The sequence below is a fragment of the Onychomys torridus genome, chromosome 11 (assembly GCF_903995425.1).
Source record: "Onychomys torridus chromosome 11, mOncTor1.1, whole genome shotgun sequence".
Classification (NCBI taxonomy): domain Eukaryota; kingdom Metazoa; phylum Chordata; class Mammalia; order Rodentia; family Cricetidae; genus Onychomys; species Onychomys torridus.
Window position 1 is genome coordinate 66,422,756 of NC_050453.1, and position 14,934 is coordinate 66,437,689.

Below are 14,934 nucleotides of genomic sequence, written 5' to 3' on the forward strand. Positions count from 1 at the left end.
ACATTGCTGGGTGAGACCAGCATCTCTAGCTGTGTACTTACCAAAGGCCATTTGCAACAGAACATTCGTGTTTACATTCTTCAGTGGTGTAGTGACTGATATGCCATGTTCCTGCAAACAGCCCTAGTTAAATGTATTGGATCATCACACACACACACACACACACACACACACACACACACACACACACCCCTCATAACATATGCAACACACACAACAAGATATGCAACATACACACACAAGATATGCAATACATACAACACATGCCAAACATACCACACACACATACAATATCCCTACAGTGATACATGCACACATACATAAAACATAACACACACAACACACAGCACATAACACATAGCACACACAGCACACATCTCTCATGCACATAGCACATACCACTATCATACACATTCACACCCACACATACACACATGTACACGCAGACACACACACACATACACACACATGAAGGTAGAGGAGGGATCTACAGAAGTAGGGGAGAAAGGAGAAAACAGTGATGGCTGTGGGGTGAATATGAACGATTAAAAGACATATACATGTATGAAAATGCCATACTGAAAATCATTACTATGATAATATATGCTTATATAGACTTTAGAGAGAATATTCAGATTTACGTATGCGCAAGCATGTTTGCATACATATACATGCATGTATATATGTACATTGTCAGCTTACTTGCATTTGTTCCCTCTCTCTCATCTTGAGACAGGGTCTCATGTGGCCCAGCCTGGCTTTGAACTCACTATGTAGCTAAGGATGACCTTGAACATCTGGTCCTCCTGCATCCACCACCTCCCAAGTGCTGGGATTACAGGTGTGTGTTGCCAAGCTACGTTTATGGGGTCCTAGGAATGAAACCCAGGGCGTCGGGGATGTCTGGCAAACGTTCTGCTGACTGAGCAACACTCTCAGTCCTCTTTCCCTTTATTTACTTGTGATTTTTTTTTTCAAGACAAGGTTTCTCTGTGTAGCCCTGGCTGTCCTGGATCTCACTCTGTTGACCAGACTAAACTCGAACTTAGGTATCCGCATGTCTCTGCCTCCAGAGTGCTGGGATTAAAGGTGTGTGCCACCACTGCCTGGCTCACGTTAGTTTTAAATTTTTTATTTCATCTTTGCTTATTTAGTTACCGTTCTCTTAAAATTTTATTTTATTTTTAAAAGATTTTATTGTTATTTTAAATTATGTTTGTGTAGATGAGTGCAGTCCCCAGAGATGCCAGAAGAGGGCGTCAGAATCTGCGGAGTTAGAGTTACAGGTGATTGTGCACTCTGGTCCTCTGTGAGAGCAGCAAGCTGAGCCACCTCTCCAATCCCCAGAGACCAAATTCCTTCTTAAAATACCTCTGATGAATTTAACAAAGAAAAAGTTGGATTCTGGAGAGCTTTTGCAGATAACTGAAGAGGCCTAACTTAACATCAGTGCAGACATGACGGGCTGCAGACTAACAGCACTGGGACTAGACCTCACCATTGCAATAACCAGGAAAAGCCACAAATGGTACCCTGCAGGAGACCAATCAGAATTGAGACAAAAAGTACTAGGTGCTCCAGAACGTTAAGGACAGCTTACATAATCTGTATATATGTTGCCAATTTCCTTGCAGCAACGCCAGTACCAATCTCTGTTTGACAAGACTTCTGTGCCCCACTCCTGCCCAGTCAGGAGTTCAACCCCATCTGAATCTGGAATTCCCCTACATCCCTATCCTTTACTCCTTAAAATCCCTGCCTCAGCTGAGCTCAACACTCTCACTGATCCAGCCGCTGTGTCGGAAGGGACGGGAAGCCGAAGCTTGAGCTTGCAATAAAAGATCTTTGCTTTTGTATATGAACTCGGACTCCTGGTGGTCTCTGGGGCACTCTTGACATGGGCATAACAATAACCGCGTGCGATTTTCATGTGAAGTTTACTGTCTCATTGGTAAAACACTTCCCTTGTTAGAAACTTCAATATTAGATATAAAATACTATAGGAGGAATAAAAGAGTAATCAAAATGCTGCAAAGCATTGTGGGAGAGAAGCAAGGTAGTCTTGGTGGGGGGGTGCCTTATTGCTTGGGGAGGTGGGGGAGTGATAGAGGCGGGCCTGGAGGAGTGTGGGCTGGCACAGCTGACTGTGTTCCTTCGTGTGAACCACAGGCTGGGAGAAAACTATGACATGACTTTTGGGTTCTTGGAAGCAGCTTGTGGATCAGAGGGTCAGAAGGAACTGATCTCTTTCTCTCTCCTTTAATTTCCTTCCTTCTCAACTGAGATGTGCATGTCTATGTTCATATGTTGCACACGTATGTGCAAGTATGTAGCATGTGGGTGCCTGCACATGGAGACCATAGGAGAACAGTAACTGTTGTTCTTTGGGTGCAGTCCACTTTGCTTTTTAAGAGAGCCTGCAACTTGCAAGGTAGGCTAGGCTGGCCAGCCAGCCGGCCCCAGGGCTCCTGTCTCCACCTTCTCAGTGCTGGGATTACAAGCATGTGCCACCATGGCTGGCTTTTTCTGTGTGGGTTCTGGGTATCAAATACAGGTCCTCACACTTACAAGCCAAGCCCTTTACTGACTGAACTATGTCCCCAGCCCTGATAACTCAGAATTTCCTGAAACAATACACAGTATGAGGCCTAAAGCTAGTGTGTAAATGCTAGGTTGGGTATACACGAGATTCAATCAGTCATTTAGTAACTATAAATTGCTGAGGGATGTCTTTCTGTATGCTGTAAATGTATGTTGTTCCCATTGGTTAATAAATAAGCTGCTTTGGCCTATGGCAGGACAGCATAGAGGCAGGGGAGAAATCCAAGGAGAGAGACAGGGAAAAGAAAGGTGGAATGGAGAAGATGCCAGACTGCCATCCTAGGAACAACATGTAATGGGATGCAGGTAAAGCCACAGAACACATGGTGATACATAGATTAATAGTTATGGGTTGAGTTAAACTATAAGAGCTATATAGCAAGAAGCCTGCCGTAGGCCATACAGTTTGTAAATAATATTAAGCCTCTGAATTATTATTTTATAAGTGGCTAAGGGACTGTGAGGCTGGGTGGGACCAGAGAAACCTTCCGACTACAATAAATGACAAGTATTCTCATGGCTCTGCTTATGAAAGGCAGCAAAGGGCAACAAGAGGTCGAGCTGAGGCCAGACTGCACAGAGGATACCACTCCGTCTAGGGTGGGCAGACCTTTGTGACTAACGGGGCAGGCACTTGGGCCAAAGCTGTCATGGAGATCTGAGGTAGGTGAGGAAATAACTCCCAGAGATATCCGTATCCCCACCCTCAAGGATGAGCAATTACATGTGGCAATTCACACACGGTGAAAGGGAGCTAGTAGATCTAAGTAAGTTAGGCCTCCCAAAGTGGAGAGACGACGCTGGTTTTCCAGGCAGGTCTGATGAAATCGAAGGGTTGGTATAAAAGGTGAGAGATAACAGTGACATGCGGAAGAGCCAGGAGCCAAGGGAAGCAGGCAGTTTTCAACAGAGCCACCAAGACAAGGAACTGTCATCCTGACACCTTGGTTTTCAAGTCCAGATCTCTGGACACTGTGATGTGTGTGTGTTCGTGTGCACACACATGTATGTTTGTGCAGATCATGTGGAGGTTGGAAGACCACCTTGGCTGTCCTCAGGCACTTTCTATCTTTTGTTTGTGATAAGGTCTCCCATAGACCTGGAACTTCACCAAAGGCTGGGCTAGGTGGCCAGGGAGCTTCTAGGGACCTTGTTGGCTCTGCCTCCCAACTCATGGTCACTGGGACGACCGGACCACCTCTTCTGTGGTTTCCAGGGGCTGAACCTCAGGCCCCTACATTTTCCAAAGCAAGTGCTTTGCTTTCTGAACCATTGTCCCACCCCTGAGTTGTGTTGCTTTAAGCCATAAAGTCAGTATTGTTTACTTTAATGGCAACAGGAAACTGATACATAGAATTTATGATGAGATTTGACACCACCAGAGCTGAGCTCATCACTGAGAGACCTCCAAGAGGCCATGGTTATCAGCATCACTCAGCTCTCCTTACCTTGTATTAGTGATTGCTTGGCTTTGTCAAACTTTCTCTTTATGTCTTCTTTGTCCATGTCACGAATAGCCTCCAGCACAACCAGCATCCTTCGCTCAATCATGATCTGCAATTAGAAAGAACAGCTGCAGGTTAGGAGTTGACACACGGTTCTCTTGGCCGTCACAAGGCCAGCAGCTTTGCACCAGCAAACACTCCCCACTATGAGGCTCTTCTGCCACAGGCTCCAGTGCGATGGAGTGAGACCTGTGGGACTGAGCCAACACATGCCTTCTTTTGGTCTACCGCGATTACGTCAGGGATTTTGTCACGGCAGCATAAAGTTGAATAACACACCATGTCCTAATCATTGCTGTCCCTTGCCTGAGGATGGCTTTGTCCCCTCAGGAAGCCACACTCAAGAGGAAGAGATGAGAGGTCTGGAGGTGGCATATGATGCCGGAGGGGCTCAGCACACCCTTTGTGTCCAAGAACAGAAGGATTGCTCTTTTCAGGACAGGTAGACCAGTTGGTCCAAAGGATAGGGGTGAGCCCTGAGGAGGAATGGGAACCCAGGTCCACAGCAGGGGATGACGTTCGTGGAAAAGGATGGGGACAGTGGAAAGGTCAGAGGTGTGGCTGCAGCCAGACACAGCACTTCACAACTACTGTATTAGAACTCCACGTGCTTTCACTCTTCCTTCCCACTTTCCTGTTTTATGTGGTGTGGTGTATGCATGTGTCCATGCATGTGTGTATAAGCATGTGTGTGCATCTGAAGGCCAATGGTCAATACTGGGTGTCCTCCTCAATTGGGTCTGCACCTTTTTTTTTTTTTTTTTTTTTTTTGGTTTTTCGAGACAGGGTTTCTCTGTGTAGCTTTGCGCCTCTCCTGGATCTCGCTCTGTAGACCAGGCTGGCCTCGAACTCACAAAGATCCACCTGGCTCTGCCTCCCAAGTGCTGGGATTAAAGGTGTGTGCCACCACCGGCCGGCTCCACCTTATTTTTGAGACAGGGTCTCTCACTGAACCCAGAGCTCTCATATTTGGCTATGCTGGCTGGAGTCCCAGGACAGCTGACTTTTATACAGGGACTTAGGATCTGGACCCCAGTCCTCATGCTTACATGGTAAGCACTTTCCTGCCTGAACCATCTGCCCAGCCCCATCAAATGCTTCATCCTGACAGTAGGAAGTCCCTGGAGGCTGTGGATGTGCTTGGTGGAAGACAGGTATGAAGGGGAGCTGCAGTTAGGAGAGGACTCTGAGAGAAAAGCAGTGAGCCCAGTGTCACCTCTGAAATCTCCTCTTCTCCACTGAGACAATCCCATTGCTTTTGAGCCATTGTATGACCCCAGCAACTCCTCTCCTAGGTGTGCATACCTTGGAGAGTGGAAAACCACGTGTCCTCTAACTTGGGTTCAGTGCGTGAACAAATAAAGAAAACCTGGTCTGCTCCAACAGTGGAATATTACACAGTGATAAAAAAGAGCGAAGCACCCGCTATGACACCACTGAACTTGAAGATGCAAGTGAAAGGAACCAGTTACAAAAAGCCACACACTGTATGATTCCATTTACATGAAGTGTCTGGAAAAGCCAAGTCCATAGGGATAGAACGCAGATTCAGTGGCTGCTTGGGGAGGAAAGGAGTGAGTAGGGACTACTCCTTTCTGGGTAATTAAAATGTTCTGAAATTAGATAACAGGCAAGGGTGTAGCTCAGTCTGTGGAGGCTTGCCTGGACTGCACAAAGACCCGGCTTCCATCCATAGCATAAACCTGGTATGGTGATGCACACCTATCATCCCGATAATCAAGAAGTGGAGGCAGGAGGATCAGGAGTTCCTTGGCTATACATGAGGTCAAGGTTCCCCTGGGGTATAGACCCTGACCAAATAAGTAAAGAGGTAAATATCACATAGCAATGGTGACTTCTAAATGTGACTACACTAAAGCCTTACTGTCCTAGTTAGCTTTAACTCCACCCTAGCTGAGAAGGGAGTCTGATCTGGACTTCCCAGGTCAGACTGTCTGTGGAATACTGTCTCCATTGTTAACTTATGTACTGAGACCCAGCCCATAGCTAAGTGCAAGCCTGAGCAAGCCAGCAAGCAGCATTTCTCCAAGGTTCCTGCTTCAGTTCCTGCCCCGATTCCCTTCATGATGGACTGTGATCTGGAAGTGTACACCTCTTCTAAGTTGCTTTTGGTCAGAATGCATTATCACAACTAGACAAGTCGAAGAAGGCAATCTAGAGTCAAGAGTTACCTTGCGCGATGCCTGCTGAAACCGTCTTTGTGCCCGGAATCTGCTGAACCACATGTTGTTAATAAGAGGGTCAAAATTAGGATGGAATTCCTGGACTTTCTGTGAATATAAAAACATAGGCACAGTTTACATTCAATTTCAAACTCTTTGGCATTCCTGGACTTTCTGTGCATATATAAACATAGGCACATCTTACATTCAATTACGAACTCTTTGGCATTCTTGGACTTTCTGTGAATATAAAAACATAGGCACATCTTTGGCATGAGCATTTAATATGTTTAGAGTTTGATCTCTGGCTGCATTCAGGAGGCTGAAGCAGGAGCATCAGAATTTGAGCTGAGACTATCAAAACAAGCAGGAACAGAGGGCAGCAAGGTGGCTTGGAGAGTGCTTGCCACCCAGCCTGATGACCTGAGGTCAGTCTCTGGAACTGTCATGTTGGTGCTGGGAATCCGACCTCAGTCTTCTGGGAGAAGAACAGCTGGTGCTCTCACTACTGAGCCACCTCTCCAGCCCCCACCACCACTTCTTCTCCTTCTCCTTCTCCTTCCTCTTCCTCTTCTTCCTCTTCCTCTTCTTCCTCTTCCTCTTCTTCCTCTTCCTCTTCCTCTTCCCCTTCCCCTCCTTCTCCTTCTTTCTTTCTTTCTTTCTTTCTTTCTTTATTTATTTGTTTGTTTATTTTTGAGACAGAGTGTCTTGCTGGGAGCAGAACTCATTAATTTGAATAGACTGGCTCTGTATCCCCAGTGCTGGGGCATACAGACACAGGCAACCATATCTGGTTTTTTATGTGGGTGCTGGGATTGAACTCAGGTCTTCAAGCTTGTGTGGCCTGCACTTTACCAACTGAGCATCTTCCCAGACCATAATTATAGGTTCAGACACTTTACTTGCAAATATGTAGTATCCCAGTTTGCTTTAGCTTGTCATGGCCTAGAGACATCTGAGGAGAGAGTCTCAGAGGAGGATTCACCTGGATCCAACTGCCCTGCAGATGGTGGTAGTGGTGGTGGTGGTAGTGTTGGGGATCTGGGAGCTTGTCTTGTTTGTTAAGTGGTATGAGGGCCCAGCTCAACCTTGGCAGCACCATACCTTTGTAGGTGATCCTGAATTGTTTAAGAAAGCTAAGTATAAGCCTGCCCATGAGCCAGCTAGCAAGTGTCCTCCATTGGTTCTGGGTCCTTCCTTGGCTGTGTAGTGAGTGTGTGGTCAGAGGTGATGCTGACCTCTGCCTGGGAGCTCCTGCCTTGAGTCCCCTCAACAACAGATTGTGATCCAAAGCTGTGAGCCAAATAAACCTTCACTCCGCCAAGCTGCCATCTTATATAAAGAATGTATTTGATTTTAAATGATGTGCCTGTATGTGGGCGTGTGTGCCTGTGAGGGAGATGCCAGCAGAGTCCAGAAGGGGGCATCTTATGCACTAGAGCTGGAGTTCCAGCAGGTTTTGAGCTGTCTGACATGGATGATGGGAGCCAGAATTAGGTCCTTGGAGAGAGCAGCATGCACTCTTCACCACAGAGCCACCTCGCTATGCTCCTTAAGTTACTTTTGGTCAGAAAGGAAACCAAGACACCAGTAAGACAGCACCCTGGGGATATAAGCACACTGAGAACAATTGCTCCCTCCTAGTGAAGGGGTTTCTGTAAAACTCGTTGGTGCCTTTGGAAATGAACAGTTAAAGAATTGGCACTTGATTTGATGCCAAGTGAAGGAAGGTCACTCACCTCCTCCAGCTCACGGACGACCCGCTTGTTGCTCTGCTCAGTCTCGAGTCGTTGAAACTCTTGCTCAAAAACAGGGTCACCTCTTTTTTCCTAGATTTTTGTGTGAATAGACACATTAAAGTCAAAGACAAATGCATAAAACTTTCTCTTTAAAGCTTGCAGGAAGCCAGGCGATGGCGCACCCCCTTAATCCCAATACTCGGGAGGCAGAGGCAGGTGGATCTCTGAGTTCGAGACCACCTGGTCTACAGATCGAGTTCCAGGACAGCCAGAGACACACAGAGAAACCCTGTCTTGATAACAAGCAAACAACCAAAACCAAAACAAAACAAACCCCAAAACCACACACACACACACACACAAAAAAAAAAAAAAACAAAAAAAAAACAACAACAAAAAACCTCAAAAACAAAGATTGAACCCCCTCCCCCAAAAAACCCCAAAACACAAACAAAGAAAAAAACAGAAAAATAAAGCTTGCAGGAACCAACTGGACAATGGTTCCTGCCATGGAGTGCTGGCGGGTTAAAGTGTTCACTATTCTTACTGACATGGGGAGCTTTAACAGATACAAGGGTCTCATGTAGCCCAGGCTGGCCTCAAATTCACTAATGTATTTGAGGATGACCCTGAACTTCTAGCCTTCTGCCTTCACCTCAGAGAGTGCCCCAGGCTAGCTAGGAATCAGTCCCTAGATGAGACCTTTTTTTGGTCACTTGATTGCAGGTCCTCCAGTATGGACTCTGCATAGGACAACATATTGTAATGTCCCAAAGACAATAATGCCCAGAAGGTGGTAACATCCAAAAGGCTGGCCACAGGGGCCTGAGAGGTGGCTTGGCACTTTAGAGTGGTTGCTGGGCTTGCAGAGGAACCTACAGTTGTGTTGAATGGCTCACAACTGTCTGGAACTCCAGTTCCACGGGAGCTGATGCCATCCTCCGGCCTCTACAGGCACCCCACTCACAGGTGCATACTCACACATGACACACATACATATAATTACAAATAAATAGATCTTTTAAAAACAAGATTAACCATGTCCACATCCTTCCTACTCACTGAGATCCTCAAGTTCACACTACTAAGCTTTGCTGGTTTGTATTGTAGGGCAGGGGGAAGTGTTTGCAGTGAACTGGGTCCCCTATAATTCATATGCCACTGCCTGTAACACGAATTACTAACTCTGTCTTATAATAAAAAACCCAGAGCCAGATTTGGGGGTCAATGCTGAAAGATCAGAGAGACAAAGGAACAAGCCACTGCCACGTCTTACCTCTAGGACTCCTCAGCCTGGAAAGCCTTAGTTCCTGTCTCCTCACACCTTATACACCTTTCTCCAGCCAGCCATCACTTCCTTCTTAGTGCTCGGATTAAAGGCTGTGTGCTTCCCATGCAAAGGCATGAGATCCCCAGTGCTGGGATTAAAGGTGTGTGCCACCACTGCCTGGCTGCTTCTCTCCTAGACTGAGTCAATCTCATTTCAGGGTGGCTTTGTACTCACAGAGATCCAGACAGATCTCTGCCTCCCAAACGCTAGGATTAAAGGCGTGTCACCATTACCCGGCATCTATGTTTAATCTAGTGGCTTGTTCTGTCCTCTGATCTTCAGGAAAATTTTATTAGGGTACACATATATCACCACAAGTACCTCAACCCCTAGCACCTTGGCACGTGACTATATTTGGCATCCAGCTTTGGGATGGCTCCTGACAGCAGTTTGGGACCCCTCTTCTTTATGCTCTGTGGACCACAGGACAGGCGCCTCACATCCAGAACCACAGCCTGGGTCTGAGTCATCTCTCTTTGAAGGTCTTGTTCTCTCTGCTAACTCTTGCTTTCTATTAAGATTGAACTCACTGTTGCTCTGGCTTCTGAGTGTCCCAGCAGACCCAGCATAGGTCTCTTGTCTCTTTCTACAGACACCCTTGACTCATAATTAGCAATTTATGTGGGAGCAGGCACCTGCCTTCACAGTTCTATGCCAAGCCTCCCCTGGCCCTTCTCTTGGGATTGAGCCTGGGCCTCACACATGCAAGGCGAGTGCTCTGGCATTCCGTGTATGTTCATTTTTTCTCTTCATTTGGCATTGCACGTACAGCAGGAATGGGAGAGATGTGGGGAATAAATGACAATGAATTCGCAGCCATGCTGACCTTGTACTTGTCCTGTGCTTTCTGCCGTTCATCAATGAGCTCTTTTCTATACCTAAAAGTGGTGTGGTCACTACCAAGGTGCACCTGCCTGTGGAGAAAAACAAAACAAAACAAAACAAAACAAAACAAAAACCCAACTTCCAGAAGCCGTCAGCAAATACCGTCTCTGCAATGAGTGTTTTAGCTATATTTTGTAACCAAGAAGGAAGGGGAGAAATGGGAAGGAGCCACCTCTGGGGTGAATAATCTGTCCCATGAAATGAAGTTTATCACAGAGTGTTGGTGGTGCACGCCGTTAATCCCAATACTTAGGAGGCAGAGGCACGAGGATCCCTAAATTCAGACTAGCCTGGTCTACAGAGTAAGTTCCAAGACAGCCAGGGCTACCCAGAGAAACCCTGTCTTGAAAAACAAAAACCAAAAAAGAAGGGAGGAGGAGGAGGAAGAGGAGGAGGAGGAGGAGGAGAATACGAAATCAAGCTTATCTTCTAGTGATTCATGCTAAAAATATTTATAAATTAATACAACAAGGGCCCGAGAGATGATACATTCAGTAAAGTGTTTGCTTTGCAAGCATGAGGACCCAGGTTCGATCCCCTTGTACAAAAAGCCAGGAGTGGTGATATGCTCTTATTATCCCAGTACTGTGGAGGTGCAGACGGATCCCAGGACAGCCAGCCCAGCCTGGTCGGTGAGCTCCAGGCCAGTGAGAGGCCCTGTCTCAGAAAACAAGGTCGGGGCTGGAGAGATGGCTCAGTGGTTAAGAACACTGCTGCGCTTCCAGAGGACCGGGTTCAGTTAGTAGCCCCCACATGGCAGCTCACAAGGGACTGTAACTCCAGTACCGGGGGTCTGATGCCCTCTTCTGGCCTCCACTGGTACCACACATGCACCCGACAAACATGTAGGCAAAACAGGAATACACATAAAGTAAAATAAATAAATCTTTAAAGCAAACAATATAAGGTGGATGGTGGATGGTACCAGAGGAACAACACCTGAAGTTGACATCTAGCTTCCACAACCACACTTTCTTCCTTTCTCCCACTCTCCCACACGAACACTCTGACCCCGCCCCCACACACACACCACACTCAGTCTCTTGCACTCATACACATTCACACATACACTCACTCTATCTCATCACACACTATCACACACACTCACTCTTTCATACTCACATTCACACACACACATACTCTATCACACATTTATGCACACTAAGACATGCACACACACACACACACACACACACACCTGTCTCTCCCACACAAACATACTCACATTCTCTCACACACACACCTCCACAAACACACACTCTCTAACTCTCTCTCTCTCTCTCTCACACACACACACACACACACACACACACACACACACACACATACACACGTGCACACATACCCCAAATGCTCAGCATCACTAGCAGTTGGGGAAATGCAGATTTAAGCCATACAAAGCAACAGGTGTTGCTGAGGATGTAAGAAAACCACAGCTCTCCAGTGATGCTGATGAAAATGTAAAACCAACCCAGTGGTTGAAATGTGGTGTGTCTACGCAACGGAATATTATGCAGTCACAAAAGGTGTTGAATGGTCATAAATGCTGAGATGTGGATGGAGCTTGAAGATGTTTTAGGTGACAGAAGTCTGTGACTAAACCTTGCACCATTGGCTAGTGCATTAATTCAGTATCTATTTTAAACTATAAGTCAGAAGAAACTGAATGGACAGGTGAGATGGTTTAGCGGGAAGAGGGGCTTGCCACCAAGCCTGACATCCCGAGTTCAGTCTCTGGGACCTCCATGGTGAAAGGACAGTTGCCCCTGGCCTCTACAGGTGTGCCTCAGTATGTATGCACCACATCCACAATAAACAAACAAACAAACAATGTTTTAAGATTAAATACATGATTTTAAAAAATCAAATGTGTCTCTAGAAAAAAACAATGAGGTGGGTGCATTTCCCCCGACTCTTACTGAAGCTGAACACACGGCCAGGTTCCTGGGGTTCTCCAGCTTCAACTAATATAAAAAGAAAAAGTCCATCTGACCCCAGAAGCACAAGAATGCTTCTCTCTGAACTTCTTCCGCCAGGACTGTCCCCAAAGGCTCCCACTGCATAGGGGCTCACCCCAGGTCTGTCTGGGAACCAGGGCCCGGATGGCAGGCAGCTGCAGCTGGCAGGGAGGAGGGGCCAAGCCTCACACTGTTGTCCTGCCCTGTCCTCTCTGTGTAGGAAACAACATGTCTTAGCTACAATGATTTATTCTGATAGCCACCCATTCTGAGCTAGGAACACCAGCTGAGGAGAAGGACTAATTGAATTCACCAAGGGAGTTTATCAATAATTGCATGTCATTGTGTCTCTGCGTCAAAGGCCATGCCCTAAAAGCAGTCACCTGTCACTTGAGACACATTAACCCTCAATATTTACCACTTAAGATGGTTCTCACTCTCTTCCTGGACGTTCTGTCTGACCTTCTGTTCAAAGAGTGCCTCCTTCATCTGTCTGGTTTTGGAGATTTCATCACCCTGGTCCAGGACTGGAGGCAGGAACAGGCAGAGATCATGGCCATAATCAAATCAGTCATTTGTCCAGACAAACACAGGTTTCTAACCAGGCCACCTAACAGACATCTAACTGAGTTTTGTTTATAAATAATAAATGTGACTGGACACATTTCTTTCTTATTCTGCCCCAGGGACTGGTTTATGGCAGACCGAGTGGCTGTTACCTTGTTTTAATTCCTTAATCTTCAGCTTTCCCGGTTCTTGGTTTAGGACGGTGGCCACAGCAAATGGATTAGACAGATCTGCTGGAAACCGCAAGTCATGGTACTCGATTTCCTGGGGACCCAACAGGGAGGGAAATGAGTTTTCCCCCTGCCTTTCCATTGCACTGGGGGGTACCCCCACCCCCGTACCTTCAACTTTGGAGGCTTGGCCATTGTGGGAGATTGGTAGAAGTGTACATATCTTGTTTTTTCTGGAGGAACATTTACTTTCTGAGAACGAGTATTCAATCTTTTGAACTCTTCTAATCTGGAGTTTAAAACAGATGTTAAATTAATGTATAATCCAACAGTTTGGGCTTGTTTTAATAATTTGTTCTTATTTTATGATTGTTGCCTGTGTACCTGGTGAGGCCAAGAATGCATCTGATTCCCTGGAGTTGCAGTTATAGACAGCTGTGAGCTGCCATGGGGGTGCTGGGAACTGAACCCAGGTCCTCTGGAAGAGCAGCCAGTGTTCTTAACTGCTGACCCATCTCTACACCCCCTAGCTCAAGGTGTTTGTTTCTGTGTTCTTTCTGATGAAACTATCACTCATAGATCAATATTATAACTAAACTAAAAGTAAGTTTGTGGGTTAAAAGGAGTCCATAGAAACTAATTTCATATCAGTATATTAACATATAATCATATATAGGTATGTATACTTATGTATGCACACATATACACACCAGTGGTTGTCTTCCCTCCCATTCTTAAAAAAAATAGTTATTTATTGTGTGTATGTATGTGTGTGCACATGTGCATGTGTGTACCATGCATGTGGAAGACAGAGGACAGCACCACTCTACTTCTGCTGTGTGGGTCCCAGGCACAGAACTCAGATCATCCGCCTTGGCAGTAAGCACCTTTACCTGATCCCTCTCTCCTTTGAATTCCTCATGCATATGATAAGTGGAAACACAACAGGCTAGGGAATGCTCTGGTGGTCTAGTATAACTTATTTCTAGCCTGTAGTTCTTCAACAGCTTAAGCTGATTATTTTAGAAACTAGGACTTTAATTTACTTTCTTAGTAAAAGAAAAATTACGCTCTTTGAAGAACAAAAACAAAATGGGGTGGGGATCTAGCTGGGCTGGTAGAACTCCAGCCCCTATGCTTGCAAGTGCTTTATGTAGATTTGTCTTGTAATATAAATGTTGTCTTTGTAGTGCTGGGTTGAACCTGGGGCTATGTACATGCCAGCCAAGAGGCCAATGACTGACCTGCACTCCTAGCTTTAGAAACAAATTTCTGGGAGTATCATAAGAAAAGAGAAAATTTGGATTTTTCTTATTTTTTTCAAATGCAGGTTCTTGCTATGTAGTCCAGGCTAGCCTCTTCAGTGATAGGATTCCAAATGCCCATAACTGGATTGGATTTTTTGATGAAGTGTTAAGAGAAAATCGGGGCTGCAGCTATGGCTCAGTTGGTAGAGTGCTTTTCTAGAATGCACAGAGCCCTGGATTCCATCTCCAGCATGATGTAAACTGGGTGTGGTGGTGCATGTCTGTAATCCCAACACTCTGGAGGTGGAGGCAGGCAGAATGTCAAAGTCATCTTGGTTCCATAGTGAGTCTGAGGCTAGCCTGGGCTACATGGGTAGACAGAAACACCATGAAGAAGCCATACGGTAAGGCCATGTTGGGGTGACAGGTTCCAGTGAAGACACATTCGTACGGCTGAGAGTTGAACTGTGAGATCCACAACTGAATTTTTATTTGTGCCATCCCATACTGGATGGGTGTGAACGTGACAGTCACTCTTGTCTTCCCGTTAGCTGGAATTATTCCTGTAAGGAGAGAGAGAGAGAGAGAGAGAGAGAGAGAGAGAGAGGGAGGGGGGGGTGTGTGATTGCATCAATTGCTTTTCTTACTGCTGCAGGAAAACATCTAACAAAAGCAATTTACGGAAGGAGAGTTTGTTCTGGCTCACAGTTGGAGGGGACCGTCCATCACGGTAGGGATGTCATGGCTGC

The 14,934-nt window shown here is 46.1% G+C and overlaps 1 protein-coding gene across 1 annotated transcript in view; it reads right to left on the reverse strand.

Annotated features, from left to right (window-relative positions):
• The window catches only part of Cfap221 (cilia and flagella associated protein 221), an 81,181-nt gene that overhangs the window by 23,964 nt on the left and 42,283 nt on the right, over window positions 1-14,934 (reverse strand). The window contains exons 8-15 of the mRNA XM_036202749.1: window positions 14,589-14,748; window positions 13,110-13,227; window positions 12,921-13,032; window positions 12,620-12,728; window positions 10,185-10,272; window positions 8,029-8,118; window positions 6,299-6,397; window positions 4,050-4,155 (exon numbers count right to left, since the gene is read on the reverse strand). Coding sequence (XP_036058642.1) covers window positions 4,050-4,155; window positions 6,299-6,397; window positions 8,029-8,118; window positions 10,185-10,272; window positions 12,620-12,728; window positions 12,921-13,032; window positions 13,110-13,227; window positions 14,589-14,748 — 882 coding nt within the window. The remainder of the gene's footprint in view (window positions 1-4,049; window positions 4,156-6,298; window positions 6,398-8,028; window positions 8,119-10,184; window positions 10,273-12,619; window positions 12,729-12,920; window positions 13,033-13,109; window positions 13,228-14,588; window positions 14,749-14,934) is intronic.